Below are 19,876 nucleotides of genomic sequence, written 5' to 3' on the forward strand. Positions count from 1 at the left end.
TGGCCTAGAAAAGTTACTTCAGAACGAAGGAAATTGCATTTGATTGGGTTCAGCTTTAAATTAAACTTTCTACAGGTTTCGAAAACTTTTTCCAAATTTTTAAGGTGGTGTGTCTCACTACAACCAATGACGATAACGTCGTCAATATACATAAAAGCCTGATTTGGCGAAATGCCTGAAAATGCTATTGACATCATACGAGAAAATGAGTTTGGTGCAATGTTTAACCCGAAAGGTAAAACTTTCCACCGAAAAGCTCCTCGATCTGTACTGAAAGAAGTTACGTCTCTAGATTTAGGGTGAAGGGGTATTTGGTGAAAACCAGAAAAAAGATCTAAAGTTGAAAAGTATTTGGCTCTGCCAAGATTATCGAGTATGTCATCAACGCGTGCTAGTGGAAATTTGTCGGCTATGAGCTTTTTATTGACTGCTCTGAAATCTACGCACATACGATACGACTTTTTGCCTGTTGGATCTTTTTTCGGTACCAGAATTAAAGGACTGTTATAATTTGAAAAACTAGGTTCGATTAAATCATTCTGTAGTAGGTTTTCGACTTGTTTATTGATTTCTTCGCGTTGTGTGTATGGCAAACGGTAATTTTTAATATAGACAGGAGTTTTGTCAGTTAGTCTAAGTTTTTGTTCGTAGAAATTATTAAGCGTCATTAAGTCGGTTTTTAATGCAAAAATATCAGAATATTTCAAACATAAATCAAGTAATTTCTTTTTAGCGTAAGAAGGCATTTGTTTTGCCAAAATTGATTTAAGCTCTTCTATACGTTTTGAATCGATAGGTGTATCATTTATTCGATAGACATTGAAGTTTTTAATGTCTTCAGTTTGAATATTGAAATCTTTTACATACTTGACCTCGTCGGTGGTGTTGATAACTTTTATTATTGGGTTTTTTGTATCAACGATACATTTTGCTGTGAAGACACCGTTACTAAGTTCCTGAGAATCGACAAAAACTGGACTTGTCGAATTTTCCAAACTAAAAACACGAAAAACTTCGCATCTTGGTGGAATTACAAGAGTATTTGTTGAAGTGCTATGCAAAATTGAAACATTTACCTTTTCTGTCCCTTGTCCGAATGTAATTGTGTCATTAGCATAATTGATTATGCATTTGTTCGTTTTTAGAAAATCTTTCCCTATTATACCGTCCGAAGGAATATTAAAGTTGTCATTGACAACATGAAGAGTCAGAGGAAAAAATTTATTTGATGCGATTATACTTGTATTAACTGTTCCTATTGTCGTTACCGTGTCTGTTGTTACGCCTGTAATATTTATTACGTTACTATCGTCTACTTCTACATCGTTTGCCAAACTGGAAATTTTTATTAGTGAAATGTCTGCCTGTGAATCTACTAGAAAGGAACATATTTTATGAGAATCGCTACAAGCGACTTCGACGAAATCGGAAAAATTTAAATTTAGACAATATATTGATTGAGAAGTATTTAGTCGAAATGCTCCTGCTCCCTCAGTGTTCGCGCCTGAGGGGCTTCGGCATTTAAAGAACGAACATTGGCTGAATTTCTAGAATTTGAACCCTGATTATTGGAATTTCTGTTATTTCCAGACCGATTATTATTGTTATTGTTGGAATTGCTATTGCCTCTATTATAATTGCGATTATAGCCTCTGTTATAATTGTGATTATTGCCTCTGTTATAGTTGTTATTTCGGAAATTTGTATTAGTGTGTTGCCTATTTGCATTACCGTTAAATCGAAAATTACTATTGTTGTTATATCTGAAATTGCTGTTACCTCTAGAATTTCCACGGAAATTACTATATCTTATCGGATGTGACCGAAACGCTAACACTTGCCGTTCTTTAACTTCCTGTTCTCGCTCTATAATCATTTTCGCTACTACGTCCTTTGAATCTTTGAAGGTTGTTGACGCAAGGATCGATTTCACCATGTCTGACCTACTATTTAATCTACAAACGCTAATGGTTTGTTCAACCGCCATCTCATGGGCTTTTGCCTTCGTCATACCTTCAATGATTAGACAGCGCTCTAACGAGTCAGAAAGCTCTTCTACCTGCTTTGAAAATTCTGAAAAATTGTTATTGGTTACTCTTAAGGCTGCAATTTTTCCCGCGACAACTTTCGAGTTGTCTGGCCTAATTTCACTACATAGCGCTTCTTTAATTTGGCTGACTGATTCTATATGCGTTGGTAGTGCTTCGCGAGCTTTGCCTTCGAGCTTGGATTTTAAAAATGCAATTAAAGTAGGAGTTAAGTTTTCGTTAGAGAATACTTCCATTAATTCAACTTTATTTATAAACGAGCCAAGTGCTAACGGGTCTCCACTGTAGTTGTCTCGCATAATCGAGGCACAAGTACTAATAAACGATTTTTTCTCCTCGATTGTGGCCATGGTTGTAACGTTAAGAATCGGAGTTAGAATAGAGAAACTAGAATTTGGAGTTACAGGCTGATCAGCAAATCCTAAAAAGTCTGCACTCAGGGATAATTTATAATTATGTTCACTTGTTAAGGTATTAGTTGACGATGAACTCGAAGATGAATCAGAATCTGAGTTATTGGAATCTATATCTTGCTCTAAGTTTGTGGCATCTAAATTTTGCTCTGAATTTTCGGGACTTGAATCTGGATTGGAATTTTTAGAAATAACCTTTCCGCTTCTTAGGTCCATACGTGTTGAAACGAATGGACGAAATATTAAAAAATTTTGTTGCAAGATATGTGGTATTTGTTTATGAAGATTGAATAGAAATTTAAAGGAAATTAAATTGGAACGAGTTGAGTTGAGCTCAAAAGAAAATTATGAAAGTATTCTTAAAGGAAATTTATGAAAATATTTTAAAAGAAATTTGTGAAAGTATGTAGTTTTGAAAGCTTTTAGATGTTAGTTATAATTATATAATTGGTTAGCGAATACTTATAGCAAAAAACTTTAGTTAGTGAATTTTATTGAAATACTAACGTTAGTGATTAGTTAATGAAAAGGAAGATTAAAGAAATACTTTACGCCTTTGTTGTCCGCAAATCCAAATCCAATGATTGAAATTAGCTAAAAATTTTTCATGTAAAACGGGAATGGGAATTGGGATTCACATGCAATTTGAAAGATGTTGATTGTTTACGAATATATTTATTGAAATGTATGGCAAAGTTATAATTTTATTTGAATTTAAATGCAAAGATTATAGAATGGCAAATATTTTTGTACAGGCTTAAACGGACGCACCTCTTTTATCAAAATTGTCTTGTTTTTATTTTTATAGATACGGGCGCACCGCATCTTTCCAAAATTGTATTAAAAATGTCCTCGGACGCACCGGGGTTTGAAAAAAAATTTATGTCATATTTTTACGCGGACGCACCGCTTACGAAAAGAAAAATTTTTTTTGTATTTTTGTGTTGATGGAGCCCACTGTAGGGCAGAGTGGGATTAAACTAATGAAAACTTTTATGAAAATTTATTGAACCACCATTGTTTGAATAACGAAAAGGTCGAATGGATTAAAAAAAATTTTTTCTTCAGTTTTTGTCCGACCCTGTTCTACAGTGCCTACCTATGGTTTTACACATGGTTTTACACATATATGTATGTATGAGTATGTGAGTTTTAATAAAATATTTTGTAGACAATTTAATTTTGACTATAAAGCAAAATATTTTTATAATAATTTTGAAAATGAATGAAATATATTTTAACTTCGATATGAAATTTGAAAAATGTAATTTTTAAATGTATTTATTAAATATGAAAATATGTATCAAAAGTTTTATTTCGCCATACCAATGCTGCTTGTTTGATTTACCGCTGTATGTTCTGCTGCTGCGCTTCCTTTTCTGCTGCTACTGCTTGGTGTTCTGCTGCTGATGGCGTCGCTTGTTTTCCGCTATTTAATGGTGTACGGTGGTTTGCCGTTATGACGGTGGCGTGGCTAGTTCCGTTATTGAAATGGTGTGGCTAATGCCGTTTTTGCACTAGTTTTTTGGTACAGCTTCGGTTTTGATTTTATAGTTCAAACTTTTTTTCCCCACTTTTTTCTAATTTCTTTTATTATTTATGCTGCCGATTAGTTTGTTGTTTTATAAGCTTTGAATTTTCGTATTATTTCTGATTTTTATTAGGTCTTGATATTATGTGTATATGTATATTTTTCCAACCGCTTTTTTTTCCTACCACTAGCCACGACCAACAAAAAAATCCACCACCACTGCCTTATTTGTTAATTTCGTAAGTTTTTTCTCTTTTACCATTTCAAATTGTGGGTTTTTGTTAATTTTTACATATTTTTGGTTTTTAATGATTTTAAATTTTTTGTATATTTTCCTCAGTTTTATATGTTTTTGTTTGTAATGATTTTAAGTATTATAATTTTGTGAAAAGGTTTTTGTAATTTTTGTATTTTTTTGTAGATTTTCCAAATTTTTAAAAAATTTTTTTTTTTTGTATTGGTTTTTAATCTTTTGTACTTTTTTTGTAATTTTTGATTTTAAAGTTTTTGTGCTATTTTTGATTTTATATATTTGTAGAATTTTAAACTTGTATTTCATGTAAATTTTTTTTTTTTTTTTTTTTAATTTTTTTTGTATCTTTTTTTTCAAATTTTTATATATTTTTTTGTAATAGTTTTTTAATGTTTTATATTTTTTTTGTAAGAATTTTTAAATGTTTTGTATTTTTTTTGTAAGAATTTTTAAATGTTTTATATTTTTTTTGTAAATGTTTTTTTTTTTTTAATTTTTGTAGTTTTTTTGAAGATTTTTGATGTTTTTTAAAATTTTTTGTAGGGTTTTTGTATATTTTGTAATTTTTCAAATTTTTATATTTTTTTTGAATTTAAATTTTAAATTTTAAGTGGGTATTTTTTTTTAATGCCCACGCCTGTTGGGAGGCTTACCTCCTTCCGGCCACTCGCCGCATTTCCAGGGCTTCGGCCCACGGTCGCCATGTAAAAGATCCATTTTACGGATCTGTAAAAAATGTTCTGCGCGCACACACAGAGCTACGCACTCACACTTTTCCCTTTTAAATTAATAAAAATTTGTTTAGTTTTTAAAAATATTTTTCTTTTATTTAAACTCTCAGTTCCTTGAAACTTTTATTCTAATTAGTCCTTTAACACTCTAATCAGTTCTCTAACACTTTGTTTCTTTTATTGTCACTTGGCTTTAGTTTAAGTTTTTCTGTTACGCTAAGTGCGTAAGTGTATTTTAATTTTTATTACAACTTACGCGGCGGCCGGTTCACTTCAAACTGAAAACTGCCGCTAACGCCAACCTGTAGCTCGGCAGTTTTTCTCTTCGTTGCTTAGCAACGAAATTAATGATGGCATCCAAAATAAAATCATGGCGTCGAACAACGGCAGTTTCAACCAATCAGAAACTCTCCAAATTGCTCGACTCTAACAATTTTAGTGATGCCAAGTGCATCTGATGTATGGTTGCATCTTGCACATTTCTAAAGAGGGTTGCCATCTACAATTTATTTTAATGCATTTTACTTTGGCACTACATCATTGTGAGTAGGTTGACAGGCTTTATAGTTAAGTATAAAGTAATTGATCACCGACAATATTGATTTCAAAAAATTAAAAACATAGACCAGTTATGGGGTAAATTTTCCAGCAAAATTAATTACAACATCGGGAAAAATTATCACGTCATTGCTCTATTTATATACTTCAGCAAAGCATTTGATACATTATCACATCAAAAATTGCCCGAAGCATTAGATACTGCCGGAGTAAGTGGGGATTGCCTTAAATGGTTTGCAAGTTACGTAGAACTACGGAGATATAGTGTAAAAATAGAAAATGAATATAGCAATAAAACAACACTATCTTACGGAGTCCCGCAGGGGTCAAAATTAGGACCAATCCTCTATATAATTAACGCAAATAGTATGTTTAGGGCTCCTAACAAACTGTGAGGTCTTTCCATACGCAGATGATATAGCAATAGTTGTACCACATAGGGAACTACAAACCGCAATAAGCATAATGCAAAGAAAGCTAGATATTGTGACGAATATTAGCAACTGTAAGGGATACTATCATCTCTAAGCAGATACTAAGCAGTTACTTGTATCTACATAAACAAATCAATCAGTATGTCTACACATATGTACATACAGCAGCGGAGAGATACTCACAAAAGTATGCAATCATCAGAAAAGTAGTTCTCACACACAAACATGCATATTTCTGACTTACTCACAAAAGTATGCAATCTTCAGCGAACGAGGAAACCGAAGAGAATAAAAGCAGCACCAGCTGAGGTATGAGCAATCAGTTTGATTTAAGCACGCTATTGGTTGCGAAGTGTAAGTGTTATTGTGAAGTACTTTAATAAAGGTCATTTCGCATTATTGAATATTGGAACTATTTATTCAACAGTTTAGCGATACGAACGTTAGTAGAAGGTTGCAAATAAGCGGAATTGCACTAAATTCGTTACAGTATAATAACTAAATGGGCACATGATAGTGGTCTGGCAATAAACGTCTCTAAAACAAAGCAATGTACATAAGGCCTCCGCATATTTCCCGCTCAATTTTTAGGATTGCTTGCACAAAAACCAGCGACTGTAACATAAGTATAGACATCGTCCATACATATAAATACCTCGGCATTATTCTGGAAGAAAAGGGATGTACACATATCCCACTTGCAAAAAAAGCTTAGATCGTCGTCTTACTTTTTAAAACCCATTAAAGTAATAAATTCGTTGCTTCGTATTAATTTTAACGTGCTGCTCTATTTTATAACTGTGTTGATTGATGTAATTCTATATAGTATGTTTATGTCTTTTGTGATTGACATTTTTACAGATAAAATCAATTTTAAAGAATCAAACTAGCATTGAAATGTGGATTTTGGAGAAAGCGATGTATCGACGTTATTGCAATTCAGAAGAAGAAGACTTTTATTATCCCTACGACTTAGGTTGGAAACGAAATTTGAGCCAAGTCTTCAATCGAAAAAATCTTATGCAGGGTGATGGCATTGTATGGCCCGTTATAGATGGCTGCGATCAATACACTTTAACGGTATGTTAAATACTTATTATAATATTTACTTTATTATTATTTTTATTAATAGGCTTCGATGCACTGCGACCTTTATTTAGTTCTATTGTGCTTGACCTTTCAGCCTATTAGTGTATGTGGAGGCTTTTAATGTATTTAGGTACCTCTTCCGGCTTTTTACTCCCGATTACGAAGGGACTAAGAGTCAAGTCACCTAGATGGGAAAGTCTCTGCCTTGCCAGAGCGATGCATTGACAGAGAATGTGAGCCGACGTTTAATCCTCCAGCTCACAAAAGCGACAGATTTGTCCATCAGATAGATTTGACCTATTGAGATGATAGCGGACACTAAAGTGTCCCGTATGGTAACCAGTGATAGTTCAAAGGCCCTCTCTTCTTAAATTAATAAGTTGGCTGATATTCTCGTTGCTGGGAATATAATCAATTAATTGGCTTGTCTTTGCCCTGGAAATTCAATCAAGTGTGTTCTGAATTGCTCTGTCTCCCAGATACTTATGGATTCCCTAGTGTGTGCCCTTGAGTCCAAATAAAACCTTGATTTTGCTTTCTAGACCATTTACGACGCCAAGGTTTTTATTCTCTAGCTTAAAAGTAATTGCATAGGACTGCAAGGCACGTAAGCTGCCTTGTTGTCTCACATAATAAGGTTACTGCTCGAGGATAAACCTCTTAGTAAACCGTTGTTGTTGTTGTTGCTGTAGCGATAAGGACACCCCGAAGGTCTTGGTGAGTGTTATCGATGTTGATGGTCGTTCGCCGGATGCAGATCCGGTACGTTCCGGTTCCAAGCTCGACCATCTCGGGAACGATTTGTTATGACCACGTGGGGTTTCTTGGCCATACCGCCCTCCCACTCCCTAGATCCGTGAGGAGTTCGGGTCGCCAGAGCCTCGGCTGTTAATGAAACAGGATTCGCCATGGATAGGTGAAGTTGACAATTGGGTTTGGAGAAGCTATACATTGTGCTGGCAACCTGAAAGGGTTGCGCTACACAACCCCTTGAATCTGGTATTTAGTCGCCTCTTACGACAGACATACCTACCGCGGGTATATTCTAACCCCCTAACCCACTTAGGGTCCTCTTAGTAAACTCTACTTCCAAACTATTTTCGCTTGTCCCGCCCACACTCCCTCTATCACTCTCTCCGTCTTCCTCTTCCACTGTCTCTATCCCTCGCTCTCCATCTACCATTTTTGCTCCCTATCGTTTTCTCAATCAAAACTTTTAGCAGCCATAAATATTTTTGAATAGATCCGGTCCCTGCTCTTCTTCTTCAAACAAATATCTAACATATTTGAAAGAAAAGAGCATCTTTCTAAATTAAAAGATAATTCTTACTAGGGATGTAACAAAGCTTCGATTCCGTTTCTGATATGTCGAATCTTCCCAGTTCGGTTCGGATTCCGATAAAGCAAAATTTAGTATGTTCCGAATCCGTTCAGGTAACTGGCTGCCCTTAAATCTCGAATACATACATAATGGGATGTAATATAGCTTCGATTCTGTTTCCAGTGCGTCGGAAGTTCCGATTGATTTAGACTTCCGATTTCGGTTCCGACTGTTTCAAAACGGATGTATTGCAGAAGTCGATCAGTCGAAATATTTATTGTAAACTCACATTAGGCTTACGCAAAATGTAAAATATTGTAGACTGATTTTTTCACTTGTACGCCAGTTGGGGCCTCGCATAGGCTGAATGTCTATGGTGTTACTAGTATTTTATTGTTGACGCACAATCTGCATAACCTTATCCAGAACTAGGGTTACAATAAATACGTCTTTTTGCCTAATACGAGAAGCTTTCTGGGACCGTTCTTGCTTGCTGCTTCCTGATCTGAAAGATGTGTGTTGCACCTAATAGTTAGAGCTTTAATCTGGCGAGCGCGGGCCACTAATACAATAGGTGCTCAACCGTTTCTGCTATCACTGATGAAGCTTAATTTATAGGCACAAGGCGCTAGCTGGTAAGTAAACCTATCATTATCGCACAGTTCACTCTTTTTATTGATAAGACTAAGTTTGTTTTTCTATTTTCGTAAAACACTTGCATTAGCTCGCGCTAATTGTCACGCCTTTCCTGCCTGGTTGATCGGGTGCAAATCTTTGCATATGCTCCATGATAGTCACTTGGCTGTCAATTAAAAAGTTGTCATGGCGACAGTTTATGCTGTTTTCCTCAAGTATTTGTAATACATTGGTCGTGGCTACTATTTCCATCTGAAAGGCACTACATTGATATTGTATGTGGCATTTGCTTATACTGAATGTGCAGACACTGCCCATCCATTAATTTCGAAGACCTCCATCGAAGCGAAGACTTAAAATCATGTAGTCGTTCCAGTATGACGCTACGCTACTATGGACGTACAGCCTGCACTTACACTGTTCTGTGGCATTAAGTCTCTTTGCGTTTGTTAACGACATGTTCTTGGGCGCTAGGTTTATGGGTGTGATGTGCAGAGTAGCATGCATTACATAGCTAAGCTTTCAAACCCGTTTTAAAGCGGGGCATACCGTGGAAAATTATTACATTAAACACATATTATTTAAGCAACCTTTAAAATAGACAAATAATTAAATTACTGTTAATTTTCTATTTTCAGCTCGAACAAATCGCCCAAAAAGCCGAGAAACGCGCACGTACCAAAATATTTCGATGTATACGTCCAGCCACGGGTCATTACCTGCCAATTTTCTCACAAGGTTTCCGCGTTTGCCTTTCACCGCCATGTACTGACGAAGCACGTATACGTCTCGAACCTGGCGATATAATTAGAGTTACACGTCTGCGTCAGCATTGGCTCTTTGGGGAACGCATTTTATCTGAGATGGAGTTACAAAATCCGAAATTACAACGTAAAGGTCCAATACGTGGCTGGTTCCCACGTCGTTGTGCGATTGAATTAAATCAGCCGGAGGAACTTAACAATTCAAATGATACAGATGAGTCAGAAGGAGGCGAAGCAGAGGGTAATGAGTATGTCAATAATATATTTAGTGATCTGCCAAAAAAACCGCAGAAAGTAATTGTTAATGGCAAGACTAAGCAACAAAAACAAAATGGGCATCAAAAGAAAAATAAATGACATGGTTTAGTTCTGCCGCAGAAAGAACAAATACAAATAAGACAAGTGCAATTCAGTCATCGGTAGTTATATGTACATGTATACTATAAATGGGTGTTCTTTTATTTTACGAGGGCTTACTAAAATGGCTTATACAACTTAGCGTATGTTTGTATGTATGTATGTATGTATGTATATTAGACTGGGTCGATTTATTAAACGATATCGCGCCATCGATTTTTCGATAGGATTTGGACTTTAACTTTCGTCCATACAAATCGACCCATCGACCCATTCCAATGTATATAAGTCAAGCTAACTACTTTAAAGACTCATTTATTATAGTAAGTACTAAATTTATAGCGGCCATATTCATACTTTTTACATGCGTATACTTATTTAATTACACTAGTATCGCCTGTGGTCGAAATTGGACCAACTTGTATTTTTTTTTCAACTGAGTCTATGCGTCCAGTGTTGGAAATATAGCAAACTGGTCTAACTTACTTAAACTTTTCACTAAAATTTTGAATTTGATCTAAGACGTTGTACTTTTTGATTGTATTTTCTTAAATTTTCTACAAACTTTTCAAATGTAAAATCAAATGAAATTGATATAGAACTATGGTTAAATTACTTGAAATTGAATTGAAAAATAGCTTTCTCCACACCACCCGGAAGGTCCCCGTCGGCGCGCTGCCCAAATTAGTTTTGGGTGCTCGGTTCCCCAGTAGGCCTATATCACCATACACATTAAGCCGGGTCGATTTGTGGGAGGCAAAAAAATCGCCCATTGCTCTATGAAAATCATATTCTAGGGATCAAAATAAGAAACTTTGCCGAAGGAACCATACCTCTAAAACGAATTCTGATGTCCGCCCCTTTGGGTCGTAGGGGCAAATTTTGAAAAATCCCACTTTGAAATGCCTATGTTTTTTCTTTTTGGAGTTTATTTTTCTCTTTAGAAATTTATTTAGTCAGAACATATGAAAATGAAAAATGAATTTAACTTAGTAATAGAAAAGAAGTTAAAAAAATTTATTAGAAATTAGCGTTTTTACAACCCCCTTTTAAAACCAAGGCATCACTGTGATGCATTTGCATGTCGTAAACATAGTTGTGTGGGTTTTTTGTTCAACCGTTTTAAAAAATGAAGATATCACTGTGACACAATTGCAGATCGTAAAATTGCTTGTGTTGTTTTTTTTAAGCCACCACAAGACACAAAAGGTATAATTGAAATTGCCCCTACCCAAAAGTTCGACCCAAAGGGGGGGGGGGGGGGGGGGGGACATCAGAATTCGTTTTAGAGATATGGTTCCTTCGGCAAAGTTTCTTATTTTGATCCCTAGAATACGATTTTCACAGAGCAATGAGCGATTTTTAAATCGACCCGCCCTAATATACATATATCGCCCATTTACTTCAATAGTGTCATAATTCAAAAAACACGAACTTTTAGTTAAAAACGAAGAATGTGCTAAAGGAATTTAGCCTATTTCACGCCACCCGTTAGGTATGCAATTGGCGCTTTAAAAAAAAAAATAACTGTAAGGCGCGCTAACCTCCGAAGAGATCTAAGGCCGAGCTTCTCTTCCAATTTGCGTCGTGCTCCTCTTGATTTTCCCTACAAATTGGCCGGAGGGGACCTACATGTTTTATGCCGACTCCGAACGGCATCTGCAAGGCAGATGAGTTTTCACTGAGAGCTTTTCATGGCAGAAATACACCCGGAGCGCTTGCCAAACACTGCCGAGGGGCGACCCCGCTTAGAAAAATTTTCTTCTAATTGAAAAACCTTATTTCTAAAATTTTGATGTTGCTTTGCCCGGGAGTTGAACCCAGGGCATACGGTGTGATAGGCGGAGCACGCTACCATCACACCACGGTGGCATATGTAATATGTAAGTGTGACACAAAACGAAAATTTCGTATAGAATAGAGGATACCTTCATAAAAAATAAAATAAAAATATAAAAAAATTTATGTAATGAAAAATAAGGCAGAGTTTACTAAAAAATGTTTAAATGAAAGAAAAAAATAAAGTACTTAAAGTGCGAAAAAATTAACTGAAGTGAATAAACTGTTCCATATAAAAACGCAGTAAGTGCACTTAGACTTTTTTCCGGGTTTTAATGTTATTATTGTGGAAATATGAAGATTCTAATGTTCAGATATTTAACTTTGGGATTCCCATTGAGATCTATGTACGTAATTAATTTGTATTAAATTTGTAAACACTCCATTTCATGAATATATATGACCATATCTACCATAAAATATCGTCTGTGAACGATATAATACTAAGATATAACAAAGCAGAATAAATTAGAAAGAAAAGAAAAAGAAACAACATTGATATTGTTCACGCAAACATATTTACTAAAATAAAATTAATTTCATAACTTTAAGGGACATAAACAAATTAGATTTATGGGATCTAAGCATCCGGTTAATGGGCATATAATCCAGCAAAGTTAGCCTAATAATAAATTTCGGCTGAAAAAATTAATACAAAATAGTTTTACTTCTCCTTTGTGCGTTGAAATATTTTTTTATCTTTATGAGACAGGCTGCATAATTTGACATAAAATTTAACAAAGCAAATATATTATTTCATATATATAATATTCCTATAGGCTAGGTACAATCACAAACATCAGATTGCCAATATATCTGTTTAAGGCACGGTTTTCAGTAGTTGGTTAACCTAAGCTTATACTAAGTTTGCTTAAACTCTAGTCAAATTCAAACTCCACTTAAACTACTGCGCAGTTTTTCAGTCACAGTTTAAGCCCGCCTTTGGGGTACACTTTTTTGTACGGCAAAATTTTATTATCTATATAATTTGTTGATACGGCAACAGCTGGATTTTGTTTACCCAACAAATATGGAAAAAATATTTCTCCAGCGAAATATATATCTAGTCCCGGAGAAGCGATATCCAATATCATTATTTAATTATTCTTAAACCAGATAGTTCTCGAGTTGATATCCAATTTCGTTCAACAATCACTATCCTACCTTTGAGAAATTTTGTAAAACTTAGAGTTCTCGAGTTGATCTCCAACGTTATTATGGTTATCAAATTATTATCCAACCTTTGAGAGATTTTGGGAAATGTACAGTTCTCAAATGAATATCCAACACATTTCCCCAGTTAATATCCTACATTGGATATCGAGTTGAGGTGGAGTTGAAAAAAAAAATCTCCAAGGTGGTACCACCAACACCAGCAGCTGTTTATTATATTATTTATATTATTATTGTGAGATATAAACACCTGGTTGATATAAGTAATGAACCGCAATTAATCAAAAATAAATTATATATATTTTATTTATTTTCGTGAAAATACTGTAGTATGGAATCTTATATTTGAGTCCAGTTAGAGAACCACAACTTGGGAATTAAATTTTTTCAACTTAAGTAATAGCATTTTACTGAGTACGCTATGATTCTCGAGTTAAGCTACTGTTTCGAAACAACTCTTGAGATTTTAGAAGTATGCCTAGCGAGCTCTAATGGTACTCAAGCCCAAATGCTTATTGGTTATATTCGACGCCATTTCGAACGAACGCAAATAACTGATAAGCTAACTAGAGTTTAATTCTGCCAGATCAGCCGCTTGAGCTCAGCTTAAACTTCATTTAAAGTACACTGAAAAACTGCAGAATAAGTTTAAGGGTAGTTTAATTGACAAACTGAGTTAAACTTGTACTGAAAAACCGGGCCTAAGTGTTTTTGTTTTTGTATTCAATAATCAAATGTATCTAAATTTAAATTTTTTTCTTGTCACACTTATGCTGATATGTATTGCATAAATATAGGGGGAAAAAAATTTTAATATTCAAAAATTCATATCTCGAAAACAACAAGTTTTGGCTAATGCATTTAGCCAAGTTGAAATATAAACCGTTCACTCAATATAGAAAAAGTTTAAACAAAAAAAATTACCTTTTTTGAGAGACTAATTTTTGAAAAAAGTCATAATATTTTACTAAATACTAAAAAAAATAGTTTTTAAACTATACGCTATTGTTTATAAATTTATATAAAAGTAAATGTAATATCGAAAATTTCAAAGAAAAAACATAAGAACCGGTTAATTTTTGACAAAGTTATTGACAGCTGAAAAAATAGGTGAATAAAATATCGATTGCATTTTATCGAATTCAACTTCCGATAAATCCGAAAAAAATTTGAATGAGGCAAAAAAAAAAAAAAAAAAACACGTGTTTCATTATTTTGACCAAAGAACAACATATTAAAATTTCATCGAAATCAAAAATCATGTCCCGCGCGGACCGGTTGTCTAGAAATGAAATGAGCCTATTAAATATTTGTTAACTTCTTTCAGAAAATTTTTATAAGCGCTGAAGGCAAAAGTTTATAAATAATTGAATTCTGAAAGCAAACTGTAAATGTTTACAAAAAACATTAAAAAACTATTTGCAAACGTGTTTTTACTTGAAAATTTCAAATTATTTTCGAAAACGTTTGTACATGGAAGAGAATAGCTGCATTGTCCAAGAACTCGTTAGAATTGCAGCTATACTTTAATGAATGTTTGAAATTAGGAATTTATGTTTGTATATAAATACATACATTATTGTGTGTACATATATAATATTGAAATTACCCAACAAGCAAAGGAAACGTAATGTAAGTTTGAATAAGTTTTCTCAAAAAACATTAAGCTTACAAAACCTTGATTTTTTTGTTTATAAATCGTTTAGAAATTAGCGTCAAATAATCGAAACGGTTCCTTGCTTTTAAGCTTTTAAATGTAAGCATATAAAAAATTGCTAAAATAAAGTTTTTTATAAATATTTTTCCAATGCTTTTTTAAACGATAGTTCTTATTTCAATCAATTATTTCAATAATTTATACGTATAATACACGTGCGCATATGTATATTTTCCTATTTTCATATATACATTAAATCAAGTTTAGCTGCAATTCTAAAGCATTCTTGGAGATTTCAAGAAGCGGTCTTACATATACAAACGTTTATGAAAATAATTTAAAAGTATCCATGTTGACAAATGTTTTTCGTGTTTCGTGTTTCGTGTTTTTTTTGTAAACATTTACAATTTACGATTCAAGGTTCAATTCGAGCTCAAGGCCGGAACAACAAAATCGTTCTAATGCCGATTTGACACAGAGGCTCAATGAAATAATTAGTCAAGTTTTCTATATTAAAGCCCTAATTGAATTAAATTTTCCATACAAAATACAAATTCTTAATTAAAATCGAGTGCAAAATCCAGTCGGTTTTGCTTGGTGCTTCGAATTTTATTGCCAATGTAACAACTGACAATCAAAAATAAATTATTTTTAATAATTTACGAAAAATAGAAAAGCACGAAAAAATCAAAATTTAATTTTTGCTGCATTTGCTGCAAAAGATAATATGGCTTTTTTAGGTACATCATCAAACAAACTTCTGGTAACACTACGGACTCAATCAGTCTATGTGAGGTCCTCATGGACCGGCCAGTTCAACCTAACCTAACCTAACCTTGGTATATCATCTATGATTGTATTTATAGTTAAGAAGGAAACGGCTGATTTCCATTTTAACTATTTTAACGAAATATTTGTTTGGGGCTGCTGACAGATGTTCGCTTAATGAAGCAAAAGGCTCTGTATGAAAACGCAAACATAATTATTTCATTAAATAGAATTGTGATTCGATTAAGTTTCTGTGTGAAAACGGTATAATGATAATTATTGTTTTTTTAATTTTGCTATACTTGAAAAATTGTATTTTGTTTTTGGAATAGTAAATAGACAATTTTTTCAGACAACCTGCCATAGCTGCGCAGATAGATCCATTTCGAAGGGTGCTAAGCCTTCATCACCAGTACGCTTTAGGCACGCTGCGCTAACCATTTAGCTATACAGCGGTGGTTTGTTTGACTGATAAATTGCTGCTTCTATTCCTCCTTACCAACTATATTTAATCAGCGTTGCGCCATCTGTTGCAAATCACTGATAATGCTGGATTGTCAATTACTTTGTTTGCCATTATTACATGACATAGTATTCCAAAACAAAATACAATTTTTCAATTATAGAAAAATCAAAAAAAAAAAACAATAATTATCATTAGAAAAAAATTATTTTTCTGGCCTTTAGCTCGAATCGAACCTTGAATCATTTAATAATAGGCCGATAAAACAAAAAAAAACGTCTACAATTTACTTTCACAGTTAAAATATTTATAAACATTTGCCCTCAACGCTTACAAAATGTTTCCTGAAAAACATTAAAATATATTTAATATTGAAAACGCTTATATATCGTTTAACACAGCAAGTTTACTTTCAAAAAAACATTTACAGGAATGCCTGTTGGGTCATTGCGAGCATTTTCTATTTGCAATATAGGAGTATTACATATATGTATTATTTAATATTACACAATTCACATAACATTGTTACAATCTTTTTACTCACAATCACATAACACTGTTACATATTTTTCACTTTAATGTTAAATTGCATTTGCCTTTAACAAACACTACTATTAATAAATGTGTTTTTTGACATTAAAATTATTATTGTATTCATTCACGTGGACAGCTTCGTCCACTCGTACTTAAAGAATATTTACCCAAGTTAAGGACACTTTAAAGGCGCACTGTATATCTGTAGCCGTAAATTGGTATTGAAGCGTTTTGCTTAAATGATTTTCTTTATATTTAAAACAGATATATATACATAAATAAATTGTTAACTGTATATATGCCTACAGTGGCAGGTGAATAAATAGCAGCAACATTCAAAATTGCTAACAACGATTATTTGCTTACATGGCATAAGAAAAAGGGTAATTTCATTGTCTTTATGAGGTTTTCACATTTGATTAAAATACAGATTATTGAAGTTTCTCTTGATGTCAAAACTGAGCTTACCGTTACCCTATCCATGAAGGAGAGTGAAATTTATAATAATGACGACCTGATAACTGACGTACAGAGTGTACTTAAGTTGTGGAGGGAGCACTTCTCCTCATTGCTAGCTAGGAGGGATAAGGCGAACCCATACTAGAGATATACGCCGCCGATAAACGCCGCCGCCGATTTTGTCGGCGCGGCGGCGCAGCGTCCGGCGCGTTACTATATTTTCTACTCGTTTAAGACTGTTTAGGCCATTTATTGTTCATGTCGAAAATTGGTCGGATATGGTCGAAAGTGGTATCAACGGATGCACATCACTGCCAGTTATAAGAAACTAATTGCGAAATTTAACTCTTTATAACTATTCGATGTCAACACGGACTTTGCATCACCCAATTCAGCAAGTTATTAAAACAAAACACTAAAAGAAAAGTTATATAATAAATTTATATGCTCACTTTGCATTTTTGAAAAAATTAATAATGAACAATTAATTCAAATAAAATAACCCAAGGCGAACATGTTAAATTGTCCTCAAGAATAAGCGAAATCAGTGATTCAAAATCCTTTAGTAGGTTCTAGGGGCATAACACTCCTTTGAAATTATTCTTACCTCATACTTAAGTTGAGGATATATGTACTTATAAGAACGGTTTGAAAAATCACTAAGTCTTGCATTCAAACATCTGTTGTTTATTTGCGAAACTATACAATAGCGTCTGAAATCTTAATTTTGATTTTCACACTTCATCCTTCAACACCCAAGTCTCCCGATTTGATATTTCCTAAAGTTGGCGGCCCTATCCAAAACTAGTCCCTTGGAGTGAATCACATTGATTATAGCCTATCAACCAAGTTTAAATATCACCTACACGTTCCGGCTCCTTTTACAAATGTGAACACGTAGGCACATATATCTACCAGGTGAGGCTTTGTCCTTCGCAACAACACTCAAAGTCGTGAAGCAAAAGCTTTCCCAAGGCAGTGGAACTAATGACCGTGTGTGATAATACCCTAACGTAGTGGACAGTCGAACTTGTCTTAAAACTGAAGCTATGCGGTCATCCATAATGAGCGCCTATATCGTAAGGCCGGAAAACAGTAGTTAACAACTTTCAACTTAAAATCCGTCGACTTTCATTCTAAATTTGATTTAAGGAAGGCTATTGAAATCAATGTTGTCAACACAAACCTCTGCAATCTTTGGTCTATATTTTAAAAATTTTATCCAGGGTCCTTGTAAAATTTTAATTATATAGATGCGCCGAGGATTATACGATTTTTACTCATGACGCAATGACATCCACTTAGACTGCTTATGATTTCGAGGGCGGCATCGTTGGCCGAATAGTCAGTCACTCGCTAACGTTTCAAGGTGTTTCTCTGGTGTAGCTCGGCAGCATAGCGCGACAAAAACATCCGTTAGAAAGTCTTCGGAGCTACACCTAAAGCTTCTAGGAAAGTGACGTCGACGAAGGTATGAGTTCGAAGTCGCAGTCCTATAGATTCTGTACTGGCATATGGTGTGAAGGTAAGGAGGCGTGGTAGCGACTGGTGGTCGGGATTCCTACTGTTCGCACATCGGGAATTGTAGCTCTTAAAAACAGCTGAAAAAACTGGAGGCGCCCTGTGCCTCGAGAGTCATGAGTATTAATAGACCATTAATAGCAACCCTAAGTCGCCTTTATGCGTGACCGCCAAGGAGCGACAAATGATTTAAAGAAATTGTGTTCTCAGCTCCAGCTAGGAGTCCGCTTGAAAATTGCCATCTAGCAACCAGCAACTCAAATAATCGTTATAGAGCGAGCGATTTCAGGAATTCGTTGACTACACTCGGCCGCACAGTTTTAGAGCTCAGCTTTTTGATAGGCGTCTGACTCTCCGAGTAGATGTTTAACTCCTTGACACATGACTCATTTGACAGCATCCCGTCCACCTTTTCTTTGCTAGCGCGACATCCGCTTCGGAGACGCTGCAGTGGTCAGGCAGCCGAAGCTTTCGGCTATCTCCAGCTTTTGAAGTACTTACCTCTTCAAACTTTGCATCTTTGTTTTCCCCAAATTAATTATTATCATGATAAGGCCTCGATCCGCTGCGCCCCTTTACTTGTTTGTAGGTTTTTAATATATTTAAGTACCACTTCAGGCTCTTCACTTCATATCACGAAGATACTAAAAGCCACACCACCTAAATGGGAGAGTCCTGCTTTGCCAGATCGAAGCATTCGCAGAGAATGCCACCTGGCGTTTCATCCTTCATCTCCCATAAACGACAGATTTGTGTGCAGGATATATTTAACTTACTTAGATGACATCGTAGACTAAAGTTGTGCAGTAGCATCCGATTGGTGTGAATTTCTTGTAGTTCGGCACATACATGCCAGCTCCGGTTTTTCGTCATCAAATTTTGATCCATCCATGAACCATATCTCTGAGCCAGAGTTGTGTCCACACTGGACACCTCGAAATCCCGTGAGATTCTGAGCGAAGGGGCCATTGGATCACGTAGTTGCCTAATTTTGTTATTGCTTTTCTTTGCGTGGTGTTCGGCCACCAAACTAAGCAAACATAGGTGACTATTTACTTCACAACAGTGTTAAATGTCCAGGCAGCATCTAGATGAGTTTTGTATATGTATATTTACTCAGTTTATTTAATATGAGTGGATATGAATATTACATTATAAAATGTGTTGAGTTAATACTAAAGAATAAAAAAGAACGAAAATGAATAAGCAAAACAGAGTTGCCAAAATGATAGTAAATTAATTCAGTGTGTGGCGTTACCACTTCGTTTCATACATAACATGTTTCCCTCCTCTGCAGGAGTTAAGGTGAGAATGGAACTCTCGGTTT

The 19,876-nt window shown here is 34.7% G+C and overlaps 1 protein-coding gene across 3 annotated transcripts in view; it reads left to right on the forward strand.

The window, feature by feature from the left end:
- Positions 1–11,390, forward strand: part of LOC137237523 (palmitoyltransferase ZDHHC6) — a 76,723-nt gene extending 65,333 nt beyond the window's left edge. For all 3 annotated transcript variants that reach the window (XM_067761244.1, XM_067761245.1, XM_067761243.1), the window contains exons 5-6: positions 6,830–7,048; positions 9,653–11,390. In XM_067761244.1, the coding sequence (XP_067617345.1) occupies positions 6,830–7,048; positions 9,653–10,135 (702 nt within the window). In that variant the 3' untranslated portion in view covers positions 10,136–11,390. The remainder of the gene's footprint in view (positions 1–6,829; positions 7,049–9,652) is intronic.
- The last annotated feature ends 8,486 nt before the right edge of the window (positions 11,391–19,876 follow it).

Source organism: Eurosta solidaginis, chromosome 1 (assembly GCF_040869045.1).
Source record: "Eurosta solidaginis isolate ZX-2024a chromosome 1, ASM4086904v1, whole genome shotgun sequence".
Classification (NCBI taxonomy): domain Eukaryota; kingdom Metazoa; phylum Arthropoda; class Insecta; order Diptera; family Tephritidae; genus Eurosta; species Eurosta solidaginis.